The 15,750-nt window shown below is 29.1% G+C and overlaps 2 protein-coding genes across 3 annotated transcripts in view; one reads left to right on the forward strand and one right to left on the reverse strand.

Moving 5' to 3' along the window:
- LOC147807304 (acetylcholinesterase-1-like) overlaps positions 1 to 15,750 on the forward strand; it is a 45,507-nt gene that overhangs the window by 27,651 nt on the left and 2,106 nt on the right. The window lies entirely within an intron of this gene.
- On the reverse strand, positions 911 to 6,070 carry LOC147807306 (uncharacterized). 2 transcript variants are annotated; one of them, XM_087168242.1, is made up of 3 exons: positions 5,471 to 6,070; positions 3,057 to 3,243; positions 911 to 1,069 (listed from the first exon to the last, which is right to left on the reverse strand). In XM_087168242.1, the coding sequence occupies exons 2-3, from the start codon at positions 3,238 to 3,240 to the stop codon at positions 948 to 950; spliced, it is 306 nt and encodes a 101-aa protein (XP_087024368.1). In that variant the 5' UTR covers positions 3,241 to 3,243; positions 5,471 to 6,070; the 3' UTR covers positions 911 to 947. The 2 variants fall into 2 exon arrangements, with proteins under 2 accessions (XP_087024368.1, XP_087024367.1); XM_087168241.1 differs by having other exon boundaries at positions 3,048 to 3,243; positions 5,471 to 5,697.

Below are 15,750 nucleotides of genomic sequence, written 5' to 3' on the forward strand. Positions count from 1 at the left end.
AAGAGACATCCGACAGATATCTTTGACCTACCACAGTCATCCAAGGGATGTCCTAAGTTAAACATTGATATCTCTCTCACATCGTTTAGATGTCTGTTATATTTAGTTTCTGGATATCCCAAGGATATTCTTTTAGATGTCTCAGAGACAACCCTGAATGTCTGAGAGACATATTTCATTTTTGTTTACTAAAGTATTTAAAAAATGCTTATTTACTAAATTTGTATTATTTATTATTAAACGATACAAATTTTTAATTGAGAATTTCTCATTAAATTGATTTATCTTGTATTATGAGTATATTTAGATTGTATATCACGTAAGTTTTGAGAATATTAATTGCAAAATGTGAGGATATATGTAAAATATACTCATAATATCCGATTCACTTTATTTGACAAATTATTTCAGAATTCTAATTTGAAATATTTGTATACTTTAAATTATTTTTTGCTTTGATTGCTGCCTTAAGAAATTTGTTAAAGTTGTAAATTTTATAAAATACTGAATTTAGTAAAATTTTATTAAAATACATTTTTTTCCAAGGTGATTGTAATATTCAGAAAGAGTGTTTTAAATTAGAAACGTAGTTACAATTAAGGCATAAAAAATTTTATTGGAAGAAAAGAACTGGTTGTAGTATTTGAAAAATGAAGGTTGAAGGTACAATATGAAAATATTTCAAGATTCTGAATTTTTTCAATTATGAAAAAAAAAATTTGTAAAACATCAATGATTCATTTTCTAAAATAAAAATAAAAAGTTAAATTAACTTTAAGAAAAGTTTAAATTATTATTATGAGTTTTAATTTAAATTAGAAAAAAAGGAACATTTCTGAAACTGAAATTTTGTTACATTTTCATGCTTATTGAAAAGAATGTTTAATAAATAAGGGTATAAATCGAAACAATCATATATAAATAATTTATTTACAAAAAAGTAAAATTTACAATTTAAAATTTCTTAATGAAGAAACATTTCTTGCTTTTTGCATGCCGTTTTTCATAAACTTTTCAATTTCATGGTCTGTTGCTATGTCTTGGATCAAAGGATTTCTCCTCACAGCACCTAAAAATAGAGCAATGGCATAGCATAAGTTTTAGAAATGATTGAAATTAAATATTTATTAATGACATTCAAGAAAACTACCTATTCTTTCCTTAACAGATTTTTTTACCCCTCAATTCTCCATCAGAAATTTTTTTTTCATAAAAATAGTCAAAATTTTAAATTATGTTTCTGCAGTTTAGTTTGTTTACAGAAATGAGTTAAAGTAAAAAATGTGTAAAAAAGTTAAATGTGACTTTTTAAAATAGCATTTACTCTCAATAAATGTTAACTTTTTAATTGCATACAGAATGATATGATGCACTATTTTGCCACTATAAAGTACAAATTAATTTTTTTTATAATCTGGTTAAAAGCAATAAGCTAAAACTAATTTGATTGATAAAAATAGAAGGAATTATGGAGAAGTCTACCAGAAAGAGCATAAAAATCCTTTTAATTTATGCTAAGAAGAAGAAGAAAAAATTCTAAAATGTGTGCTGGTGAAAATTAAAAGACCAGTGGTTAATTTATTGACATGTTAGTTTAAACATTTTTGTTGTAACCTTTCTCCATATTTTTGCTTCTTAAAATTATCCAATCGTACTTTATCATTTAAGGATACAGTAAGAATATTTATACAGCATGCATAATCAAATTTTTCAACAAAAAATGAGCACTCAAAAAATATTTTTTATCACTTTCCAAAAAAATACAAACACATTTTTGAAAACTTAAACTAGTTTCGGTTAAATATTGCAAAAAAAATCGCGAATATCACGTTTTTTTTGTTTTTGTAATTTACGACAACAATCGCCACACTAAAAAATTTCTTTTTAAAAGATAGAAAATTAAGCACTTTTTTCAAACCCACAGTAAAGTAAAAACACCTTAAATATCTTTTAAAATATGAAAATAAAAAATAAGCACCTTTAAGCATTTTTTAAAAATGCTAGGCACCCTGTTATGTTAGAAAACGAAGATAGATTTCATCACATTTTATTACATACCTTGCTTGCTTATATATATTAGATAATTATGTTTCAAATTTAAAAAGTTAAATTTTTTTCTTCTACAAATGCCATGAGTCAGACAATAAACAAAATAATTAAAAAAAAATTTATGAATTGATGCATTGTAAATAAGGGCACATTATTTGAGTGATAGCTCATATGCTTTTGTAATTATGGTTAAATACTAACTCATAAAAAATTTTACTTAAGGAAAAAAATTTTTCTTAAGAAAACAAATAGTAAAAAGTGACAGCTATTTTTTTTCTTAATTGATTTTTTTTCTTCTCTTCACTTATTTTATAAATTTAAAATTTTTTATAAAATATGTGTGCATACATACACATATATATATTTCTTTTTTATCACATTAAAATCAACTCATAAATAAAAATGTTTTATACTTCTTATGTCATTTTGATTTATTTAATCAAATCGGTAAACATATGAAATAAATGAAAATTTTGTTGGGAAAGATTTGTAAAATATACTATTTTTAACTTCCAAATTATTTTGTTGAGAAATGGGAGTTTTAACAGTGTCTAGTATTGGGTCTGGTAACAGGTTTAGATAATATAAATAGGCTTTAACTTTCCAAAATTGGTTAAGAACAATTGTATCAGATTGAATGAATGTATATTCAAACTTTACATCTAGATCTGGGCTAGATCCAGTGATGCACTGTAAAATTCTGAGTTAAAAAACTTCATAACAATAACAATATTGAACACTCAAGGTAACACAGGAAAAATCCAAAGGGGAAAAAAAGTAAGAAAAGAGCAAGGAAGTAAATAATAAAATAGTGAAGTATACAGCACCCTGAGATTGTACCTGAGAAGAACAAATTAGTAATTAAATAACAAAAATTATACAAAGTTCATCACATCCTATTTAATTATATACAAACATCGTGTCTTAACTGGTGTATACGTACCAGTTGAAATTGCATTTGGACAAAAAAAAAATTTCTTTTAGTTAAAAGTTATTACCATATTCACCCAAAAGTTTTGCTTCATGGCAAATCCAATCTGGAGAAGGTTTAGTTAGCTTCATAACAAGTTTCATTACTTCATACGCTTTTAAAGGAGGCCACACACAACCTTTTGTTGACAACCAGGTCACTGGCACAACTGCAACCTCATCAGTCAATAGAAACTTAACAATTGCAAAATTGTTCGGCATTATCTATATAAAGCAAAATTAAAAATACTTTTGAACACATATTTCAGATATATACATAAATACAACAATTACAATATATAAAAAAAAAATGAAATTAAAGAATTTTTTAAAATTAAAAGCTATATATACAATGATAATCCAGTGCATTCAAGCAATCATGTCTGTGTATGGAAACATTGTTTTGATGCACTTGGTCATTATCCATATAATGCAAAATTAAACATACTTTTGAACATTTACATATTTCAGATATATACATGAATAAAACAATTACAATATTATAAAAAATGAAAATAACAAAATTCTAAGTTAAACATTTTTTAAATTAAAAGCTATATATACAATGATAATTCCTAACACTTAAGCAATCATTTCAGTGTGTGTGGAAATATTGCTTAAGAATTATGATTTTTTTTAAAACATGCAAATTGCACAATAATATAATGACCACCCCTGTGGCAGAATTTTTTCAAGCTATTTGCAACAAAACTGCCTGGCACTAATATCTTTCTGTAAGGTAACTTCAATATAACAAACATATATGTTAGTAATTTAAAAATAACAAAAAAGCTGTGTTTCCAAAAAAACTATAATTTTTTTAATTAAACATGTAATAATTTTTTATTATAATATTATGGGTGTTATTTACGCATTTTGTTGGAGGGAGGGGATGTCACAAATTATTATCTTCTTCGCATTTTGTAAATAATCATCAAAATTTAAAAAAATAATGTGATCCATTATATAAGAAAAAAAAAACGAAGATTAACGATGAAATCATGCGAATTGGACTCATCAAAAAGGGGTTACTCAAATGCGTAATAAATAATTTTAATACCGTATAAAAATATCTGATATAAAAACTATTGAGAAATCAATAGCTGCCAACAATTAGACAGAATCATTGCCTTAAAAGTAAATACTCAAATGCAAGATTCGAATTTTCCATATAGTGTGAAATAAATAGAGATATTTAAAAACCAGGTGAAAATCAATATCAATAACTGCCGAAAATATAATGGAAACTTTACATTGATTTACGATACTACCGGTGCAGATTAAGCGCGTCAAAAAGTGTTTATCTAAATGCATGGTTCAAATATTATGTGTAAATTTCTGTAGAAAAGAAAACTAAATTTTTTTACTTTTTAAAAGAAAAATCTTTCTGCAAGAACCGTAACATTCTGTTACAATGTCGCTGTGATTCTGCCATGGGGATGACCACAATAATAAAATATTATTAACAATTTCAGCAGCCAATATTACATATACAATATATACAAATAAAATAATGATGTATTAATATCATCAGCCTGACAAATGGCTAATGTATTCAAAATTAAAAATTTGGCTCAGTAATTTGTAAGTGGGTAAACAAAATAGAAGAATCGTATATATTTATATATATTGAACAGAATTCAACGCTAATATTAAAGGAATGATTTTGTGAGGAAAACAGGAATTCCTTGTTAAAACTTTCAATTCTACTAAGTGAAAAAAATTAATGTATTTAGACTTGTCAATCTGAACAGCAAAGTCTAGGAAAAAGGGGCTCTGTTGATATTAATAAGACTTTTAGCGAGAAGAGAAAAATTAGTTCACATTAAGCGTGTTCACATGAGGAAGATTAAGTAATTTATACAAGATAACGATCCGTTTTATTTGCAATAAGATATAAAAAGTATGAAAAATAATAAATATGTATAATGTAATATAGGTAAGAAGCTTAAATCTAATTAGAACTTAATTAATATTTATAATACAAAGGAAATATGCTGTAATTATCATTTTCTTTTAAGGCAAGGCATTTACATAAAATATGGTTGACACACATAAAATAAAGAGGAATGATTCTGAGCCAAAAATATATGAGATTCAGCAGGATATTCATAGCTGTGAAGATTTAGCAAGATATTCATAACATCAACACGGCTAAGAAATTTGGTGACTACAATATTTACACTACCATCTGATATTTTAATAATATTTTTTATTAAACAAATAGATTTATCTTTTAATAAGCATACATTATTAGAAAATGAAATCTTTAAAGAAAATTTTTCAAACAGTAACTCTTCATATTGTAAGCCATAACAATTCATCAAAGTCTGACTTATATCCAAGTTCATACATTTGAGAGATATGTAAAATGCATATAGGAGAAATAAAAATGACAATATAACCAATAAGAAGAAAACAAATATTTCAATAATAAGAAACTCTTACTTACTTCAACAATAAATGATTTTTATATCAAGGTTGTAAAATGAAGGTTGTAAAAGAAGACGCTCGCTAACAATAAATTCTGCAGTTTCGTATTTGGTATCAGGTTTCTATTTTTGTTGAGTACGGTTAGAATTATAATTATCTAAGAATATTTAAAAATTCAAAATTCTGTTTTAATTCAGAAAAAAAAAATCTGCATCAGAAAAAGAAAATTATATCAGAGTTTGGAATCGTAAATAAAAGAATATTAATATCCAAAAACTGAAATCTCTGAGATATCGAAAACTGGATCTGCGTCAGCTATTGAGTACGATTTGAAACATCTCTTAGACATTCTACAGACATCCAGTGATCCATGTCTTAAACTTATCTATATTAAATATCCAAAAGATATCCAAAATGTCCATATCTAGAACTTAGATATGCCTGGATATCTCTATAATGACCAAATTACCACATCCCCCAGATATCCAAAAATGATATCCCAGAGATGTCTAAAATATCTAACTCATGGACTTAGATGTGTTTAGATATCTGTAAGAAGTCTGAAACATATCCGAATGTCCACTGGATATTTGGATAAGTAACAGACGTGTTTGGATATCCCTGGGATAGCGGTGGCTGTGTGGGTTGTTGGAGACGATCAAGAGAGCTTTTCATAACGCGAGAAATTTCACTTTCTGCGGAAAGACCACCATAGCCAATTCTCCAGGTACGTATTGTTCTATCCATATCCTATTTTTCATAAAGAGACTCCGCTTTTTCTATTGCCTCTTTACAGAGCTTGTCTCAAATTTCGGCTAGTTCAGTTGCTAATGATTCGAGATCATGGAACACTTCTCTGAAATTCATTCTAGGATCTTGTAATCTGAGCTGCACACGATCAATCCTTCTTAAAATTTCATACCAGAAATGAACTAAAGTTATAAAACTATAGGTTAGTATATTTTGCAACAGAATTGTAGCTTCACTTCTGTTGTCACTTGTAGTGGTAGTGTGCTCTGCTAATTTTTCTATTAGTTCTTTTATATTCTCTAAGCCCATAGATGATAACGATAACCGCTTGTATTTTGGCGCTCTATCGCGTTTCAGATGTGTGACCTGCCATCACAGCAGCATAATCGTAACATTGTGATCTGCAGTTTGTTAATGAAATTTCATCGTAATTTAATTTCTCCAAAATTGTATTTTCGATCGAGGCTGCATCTTTAGCATGTATTTCAATAAAACTCAAAAAAGATTCTTTGATGGAAACTTTTTTATTGATAAAATCAGCATATGCATACCTAGCAACTTGGGACATTTGTTCTCGATGAGAGATATCAGGAGTTGAATCAAACAAAAGTCCATAATATTTATTTCTTTTGATATCGTTTATTAGTTGATTTCGAACTGTAGATGCCAGAAGATGAATAAATTCGTTTTGAATCTGTGGTGACAAATATGAGAACAACAAATTTTTCTGTTGACAAATTTTTTCATACTCTATTCACTCACTACATCTACTCGACGATTCTATTATTAAGTAATCTTATTTGATTTATTACTTATCAGGAATGTCTTGAGCTTGAAAGGTAGTAACATAATGAAATATACAATATAATTTATGCTGACATTAAACTTATATATAACATTTAATAACATTTCATTTTTATTCCAAGCAGAGCGCGATGGCAAGGACGTGAATTAAATATTGAAATATATTTAATATGAGTATGAATTTAATATAATATTTAATATGAATTAAATATTATGAATAATATTTATGAATTATGTAACATTTATTGTATTACACTGGCACTAATTTAAAATATATTTTCCAGAAATTAACTATAATAAAAAAAAATTATCCAGCAATTTTTTGTTTTGCGGACCATTTGGCGCCCCTTTGTGAGTAGCGCCCGGGGCATGATGCCCCCCCTTGCCCACCCCTCGCTACGCCACTGAGTAAAGGCGAGTATAAGCAATAAAAAATATCCTACTCGAAGGTCAGAGTTCGAATTATTGGTTTCAAGTACCATAACACGTGCTTCTTTCCCACCGCATAATAATAAAATAAAGTTGCTGCTTGAGGATTTTGCTCTTACTGATTTATGCCTTTCGAAAGGAATAAATTCCATTGATATATTAATTGGAGCAGATTATTATTGGAAACTCCACACTGGGTACATAAAGGAGTTGACTAAAGATTTGTTTTATGTCGAAACATTACTCGGCGGAAGCGTAACTGGGATTACTCATTCAGATTTAAAAAATGACTCCATCATTGAAAATTTATGTTATTGTAAGGAAAAATTTAATTGTGAAGAATTAACTAATGAAAATAATTCTTGTGATGATATAAATTTACAGTTACGGAAATTTTGGGATATTGAAAGCTTAGGCATAAATGATAAAATTCAGAATACACCTTTAGAGCAAGAAACTTTAAAACAGTTTGAACAAAATATAAAATTTCAGGATGGCAGATACGTAGTTAAATTACCATTTAAAGATGAGGTAAACATTTCTGACAATTTTAATTTATCTAAAAGAAGGTTAATTAGTTTAACATCGCGTTTTAATAAAAATCCTTCTTTGCATGATAATTATGCTAGTATTTTTAAAGAACAATTATCGGAAGGAATAATAGAACCTGTTAATGATAAATCAATAGTTCCAAATATGGTTTATTACTTACCTCATCATCCAGTAATTAGAAATGATAAACAAACTACAAAGTTACGGATAGTTTTTGATGCTTCGGCTAAAGAAAAAAATTGCTACTCTCTAAATGATAACTTATTATCGGGTCCCAATCTAAACCCTAATCTTTTAATTTTACTATTAAAATTTCGCGAGTTTAAAATAGGAATAATTGCTGATTGTGAAAAGGCTTTCCTACAATTGTTAATTGATGAACATGATAGGGACTATCTTAGATTTCTTTGGTCAGAGCAATTCCCTCCCAAGAAAATTGAGGTTTTTCGCAATAGAACCGTAACTTTCGGAGTAAAATCATCAACATTTTTACTGGCTGGAACAATAAAGTATCATATCAAAAATTATAAAGAATCTCATCCTTTGGCCTGTAAGGTTTTAAATGAAAATTTGTATGTCGACGATCTTATTACTGGTACAAATACGATTGAAGATGGACTACTATTATCCAGGGACACTAAATTAATATTAAAGGATGCATCCATAAATCTTAGGAAGTGGAAGAGTAATTCTAAGGAGTTATGCCAAAAATGGCAAGACACAAAATTTGAAAAATATCCTAGTGAAGAAACAATACCTTTAAAGGTTTTAGGATTAATTTGGAATACTTTAAGGGATGAATTTAATTTAGATTTAAGTTCTTTAATTGATTCTTTGGAAAATGTGAAAAATACTAAGAGAAGCGTATTACGCATATCATCGAAATTATTTGATCCAATGGGATATATAACAGCATTCACGATTAGAATTAAAATTCTTCTTCAAGAAATTTGGGAACAAGGCTTAGAATGGGATGAGGAATTTGGAAATATTTTAAGACTAAGTTGGGAAAAATGGTATAAGGAAGTAAATGTATTAAAGGAACTTTCACTACCAAGATATTATTTTCATGAAGAAAATAGCTGTTCCGAAGTAGGGAATTATAAGATAATTATATTTTGTGACGCAAGTGAGAAGGCGTATGGAGCGATTGCATATATTCGATATGAAAGAAATCAAAATTTTTACGTAAGCTTCGTTACTTCAAAGGCACGCGTTGCACCATTGAAGAAGTTGAGTCTACCAAGATTGGAACTGATGGCCACTCTTATAGGTTCCAGATTATTGGATACTTTTAGGAAGGTGTTTCAAATAAATAACAACTATATACTATATTCTGACTCAACCATAGCCCTTAGTTGGATTCGAGGAAATGCAAATCAGTGGAAGACATTTATTTCAAACAGAGTAAGTGAGATCCAAACTTTAACAGATCCTACTAATTGGAAGTACATAAAGGGAAACGATAATCCAGCTGACATCATATCAAGAGGATGCAGTGCTAATGATTTGCTCTCAAGTGCAACTATTTTTAATGGACCAACATGGTTGACATTAAGCGAAGAAAAATGGCCGAAAAACGAAGAAAATTTTAGAAGATCAGATGTAGATGGAGAAAAGAGATCAAAATTTATTGCAGTTAATTATGGAAGTGAAAATAATGTTCACGATTCAATTTTCGATATCCACAAATTTAGTTCTATTAAGAAGGTTTACCGAATAACAGCCTGGATTAGAAGATTTATAACGAATTTGAGAGCGAAGAAAGAAGATAGAATCAAAAATGTTTTAACTGCAGAAGAATTAGAAGAAGCTGAAAATCTTTGGTTGAGACACGTACAAGCAAAGAACTACAGTAAGGATATAGATTGCTTAAAGGAAGGACAACATTTACAGAAGTGCTCAAAAATCAGAGACTTAAATCCGTTCATTTCTGACAAAGGGATTCTACTTGTGGGTGGAAGACTACAGCACTCCAATTTGAACTATTATGAAAAACATCCTATACTATTACCATCAAAAACTAAATTTACAGAACTGATAGTGAAGGAAGCACACGAAAAGACCCTACACTCTGGTATTTCAGACACACTAACGCAGGTACGAGAGAAGTTTTGGATTCCGAAAGGTCGGCAATTTATTAAGTCAATAATTGGAAGATGCGTGTTATGTAAGAGATTCAATGTTCGAGCAGGAAGAGAAATTATGGCTCCTCTTCCTAAAGACAGAATAGAACAGTCACCTCCATTTTCAGTTACTGGCCTGGATTTTGCTGGACCCTTATTTGTGAAAGATTCTGACAGTAAGTTTTACATCATGCTATGCACCTGTGCAGTTACACGAGCGATACACCTGGAAATTGTTTCCAGTTTAACAACTGAAGCATTTTTACTTGCTTTTTGTCGCTTCATATCCAGAAGAGGACTTTGTTCTGTTAAATATCCAGACAATGCTCAAACGTTCAAACGAGCAGAGTTTGAATTGAAAAAAATGTGGACTATTTTGAGCAGTTCTGAAGTGAGTGAGTTTTATTCCTCAAAAGGAATAATGTGGAAATTCATCGTTGAAAGAGCACCCTGGTGGGGTGGATTCTACGAGCGAATGGTTCGTTCAATGAAAATCATTCTTCGGAAATTACTGAGGAAAACATCTTTATCTAGTGAAGAACTCGAAACAGTACTATGTGAAATAGAAGCTGTGATTAACTCGAGGCCTATTACTTACGTGACTACAGATTCTCCAGAAACTTTTCCTCTAACGCCATCCCACATGCTACTTGGAAGACGATTAATAAGTTTACCGTCAGTCAAGTTATCCGGTATTGACTGCATGATTGACAAAAAAATGATAATTAAAAAATTTAAATATCGAGAAAGACTTATAAATCTATTTTGGAAGAAATGGAAAAGGGATTATCTTTTAAATTTAAGAGCTGTCAATTATGTAAATTTGGATAAAGGTAATCAAAATTTTAAGGTAAATGATATTGTTTTGATTCATGATGACAAACTTCCAAGGAGCATGTGGAAACTTGGAAAAATTGTGGAAACATTTCAAGGACGTGATAACAAAATAAGAGCATGTGCTTTGAAAACAGATACGTCAATAATAAAACGTCCTATAAATTTATTATATAATTTAGAAGTGAACAATTAAATTAATATGAACATTCTATTTGAACTTTAAATTCACATTTATTATTATTTGAACATTTTATTTTACAATATTACTTAAGATAATCATTTAACTTACAAATTAAGTTTATCTTAAGATATTATTTGAACTTTTTTGATTTAAAGAAAATATGCATACATATATATTTTCTTGTTTAAATGCATGTTTGTTTAAAATTGAAATATTTTGCATGTGAAAGAATTTGTGTTGTGAAAATTGCTTGATTTATTATTCATGATATGATAATTTAATTTCATCAATTGATATTTACTCAAATTTAAATAATTTCATTTATTTGTTAAAGGTTTGAACTAATGCTCATGAAACATATTATTTTAAGAATTCAATTAATATTATTGCATTATAATCTTTATATAATTAAGAAGGGCTCATATTGTAAAAGGTAAGATTATATTATATTTTAAATATTGGTACCTTACATTTGAGAAAAATAACTTTGATTAATATATGAAATGACTAAATTGTTATGAACTAAGAGTTCATCGGGGGGAAGTGTGTTAATATTATTTATTCTCCATATTAATTATTTCTAATACTCAATAGATGGCGCTCTGCGCAGCAATGTAAAATCAGTTAGTTTCTACACAGTTTTCCTCCATAACACTGTAACATCATCATCATCCTTCTTGTTATTAAATATATTTTATGTTAAAGGCGTTTTGTAATGAATGAAACCCCGAGATCTGAAAGATCATATTACCGTATTTAATAGGAATCATATCTTCTATCATCGCCAAGTTTGATATCTACAAGTCAAACATTGGTCGCAAAGAGCTAATGCAACTTCCAACTCTTAAAAAGTGTTCAATGGCAGATATCGAGACTCTCGAAAATAAAATCTTAATTTTTACTGATCACCTTGATCAGTTATGGAATCAAGATTTAATGAAATTAGAAATTCCGGATTAGATTTTCGATGCTTTCTCTTTTGAAGTTGTGGATAAGCTCACTTCCTCTTTGTAGACTGAGATTTTAGATTTGAAGTATGACTGCCAGGCTAAAGTCGTCTTTAAAAAATACGGTTACACGTTAGCTTGGGTAAAGCTTATGGACACTTATCCACAATTGTGGAAACAAACTTGAGCCGCTTCTTATCTCGTTCCCGTCAACATATTTAGTAGAGACAGGATTTAGTTCTGTCTTCCAGCTACTCACAATTTGCAAAGAAATAGGTTGGACATTTGCTTCAAAGGAGACCTGCGTTTAAATCTGAGGAGCATAAAACCCGACATTCAAGCTTTAACTTGAAATACACCAAGCACAGGGCAGCCATTGAAGTGGTAAAAATGTACTTTCGCAATCGTCATTTTTTTTTCTCAAATTTTAGTTGTTAACGTTTTCACTTTTTCTTGATTACATTAAAATATGAATTTAAAAAAATGTACTTTTGTTTTGACTATTCCGTTTTAAATATCATTTCCTTTAAAAAAAGAAAAGATGCACAATTTTTTTTTTAAAATTAATAAAAATGACAGGATAGATGTGCCTCCTTATTTGCATTACAATTTCAATTAAAATCAAATAACATTGCATATATTCAGTGTTTGGTTGCTCACAAGCAACAATGAATGGTTTTTTGAGCAAAAAAAGAAAAGGGCGATATGTGTCAGCCAACCCCAAGATGGGGGCGATGGTCCACAAAAGGTTGGGAACCACTGATCTAGAATAATATTCAAGATTTTGCCTTAGCGGACTAAAAACTAAAATAAAACTAAACACAGTGGCGCGACAGCCCATAGAGGGCCAAGGTCTAGTGTGCCCATTTCAGTTTTCTTGACCTTGGGCTCTGGGATGCAGGAGCAGATGTTCCGGTTAGGTGGTCAGCCGAACGCGGAACCCCCAGTGTTTAGTTCCCAAGCATGCTTGGTACTCATTTATCGACCCACTGAAGGGATGAAAGGCTGAGTCAACCTTGCCCGGCCCAAGGATCGAACCCAGGACCTGTGGCACGGAAGAGCGGGGCGTTGCCTTAGTGGACTAAACGGACAAAAAGTTTGAATTTTGCATGAGAATTTTTTAAGTGGATGCCAGTTTTCCTTTACCTATAGTTGCCTTTTTGCTAACTAACTTCAGATATTATTTAATAGGTGATACACATACAAATACTTTTAAGATACTCAACTAAACCAAGCTTATGTATAAAAGGGCAAGTAAACTTAAACTAGGCTGCATTAATTTCTTCGTAAAAATTTTAGTAACTTGTACTTGTCAGAATTCAATATGCTGTTGCTGGAATTATTATGGTGTTATTGAAGAAATGATTTCTGGTGAAAAGATGCGTTCTCTTAATCTTAATTTTAATGTTGAACTAAGCCATATTACACAAGTAACTAATTCTGGCAACTTTAACTTAATTCCTGTGACAAATATATCTTCTGTTTGTATTTCCATCCAGTGCGATGACACTGGAAAAATTTATTTTGCTAATGTGGTGAACAATCTAGAATTAGAATAACTTTTTTCTCTCTAGAGGCAATGTATATGTAAGTTCAGTAATCCCCGCTTATATATAATGTAATCGCTGCTAATATCAATCACTTATTATTACCGAAATTATTCGGTTCTGATTTTTTTTCATTGATATTATAGTTTTCTGTGATCCTTACATAATTTAATGTTATTAGAATTTAATTTTCAAAATTCTTTATTTATTAGCGTTATATTTTTATTTACTCTGCACATTTAAAAATAAAAAAAATTCTTTTCTTTCTCTGCGATAATGTTAGAATTTCCAATTTGTCATCATTTCTGGAGTTTAAAAACAAAATATTTTTCAGATTATGAAAATTTATGAAGTTTGCTTTATTAATTTGTGAGGGGGGTTAAAAAATTAGTTCACTAAAATTAGCTTGAATCTTATCTCATATTACATATATTTTTATTAAAAAAAATTTCAGATTTTATTAGGAATTCTCATATATTTTTTAATGAAATTTGTTGATTTGATATGGTAAACTTGTTTCCTACCTTAGAATCACCTGTTAATAGTAAACATTAATTTAAAAAAATGAATATTTACTTCGAAAAACAGGATTGTTTTTTTTCTTCATGTTTGTAAATATATATTTTTATGAAAATGCAACTTTTGAAGAAATATTAAAATTTTTGTGTGATGTATTTACCCTGATTGCAATTTTTATTGTATATGTTTATTTTATTAGTTAAATATGTATGTTAGATTTTTGTTGAAGGCAACAAATATGCATTTCGTTCCTTACAATAGTATTGTTTATTTGTTTTATTACCTGCAATATATAGAAACTGTTAACTTTCAATTTTCAGTGATTTATTTATAAGAGAAATTATGAACCTTTTACTCAATCAGCTTGCATACTGCTACGTTAAAACATATACATTTAAGCAAAACAAAAAGAATAGTTATATTTGAATAAATTACAAACAATAAAATATACTGTGCGTAACCTGCTGTAACGATTCACCAGTAACGTTACCCTAAACAGCGACGAGAAATATTTAGATTGATCTGTCTTATTGCTAAGCCTACAACAATAGCCTCAAAGAATATCCTCCGACTTAAATAATGTAAGATCAGGACGCGTCTTTAAAACAAAAATAATGAAATTTAAGTTTGAAAGTTGAGGCATATTTGATTAAAAGTGACAAAGCTAAATTAATAAATGTCAAGCACACTTACCGAATTTTAAAGAAACTTTCGATTGTAAACACACACGCCATTTGCCGGCTAGCACGGAACTCTGGGAAGTGAGCTAGTTGATATGAAGTGTACTTTAAACAACCTTAAAACAACCTTAGGTATAAATAAAATGACTTCATACATCTCAATAAAGACCTCACTCTCTTTAGTTGAAAAAAATTATATTTTTTATACCTCGTAAATACCTCTTTTGTTACAAGTGTAAAAAAAACAACCTGGTGAACCTTAAAAACTGCCTCATGATTCTGGTTGATATGAAGTGAATTTTAAACAACCTCAAAATAAGCTTAGGTATAAATAAAAGGACTTCATATACCTCAATAAATATCTCACTCTCGTTAGTTGAAATAAGGTCAATTTTTTTATACCTCAAAAATACCTCTTTTATTACAAGTATCAGAAAATCAACTTGATATACCTTAAAAATCACCTTATCAGTCTGGTTGATTTGAAGTGAATTTAAAACAACCTCAAAATAAGCTTAGGTATAAATAAAATGACTTCATATACCTCAATAAATATCTCACTCTTTTTAGTTGAAATAAGGTAAAAAATTTTACACCTCAAAAATACCTCTTTTGTTACAAATGTAAGAAAATAAACCTGGTATACCTTAAAAATCACCTTATCAGTCTGGATGATTTGAAGTGAATTTTAAACAACCTCAAAACAAGCTGAAGTATATATAAATCAACCTCGTACACCTTAATTACAACCTTTACGAGGTATAATTTTTATTTCTGTTTTCTCTGCAACCTTAAATATACCTCAAATATACCTCAAAACAACCTTAATACCTCAAAAATACCTCAAATCAACCTTAAATATACCTTAAATTTTCATAAGGGGTTACTATGAATGCGACAGCAATGAACGGAGGGCTTTACAAAAGT

This window comes from Parasteatoda tepidariorum, chromosome 7 (assembly GCF_982258835.1).
Source record: "Parasteatoda tepidariorum strain Cologne lab strain chromosome 7, Ptep-v5.0, whole genome shotgun sequence".
Taxonomy (NCBI): domain Eukaryota; kingdom Metazoa; phylum Arthropoda; class Arachnida; order Araneae; family Theridiidae; genus Parasteatoda; species Parasteatoda tepidariorum.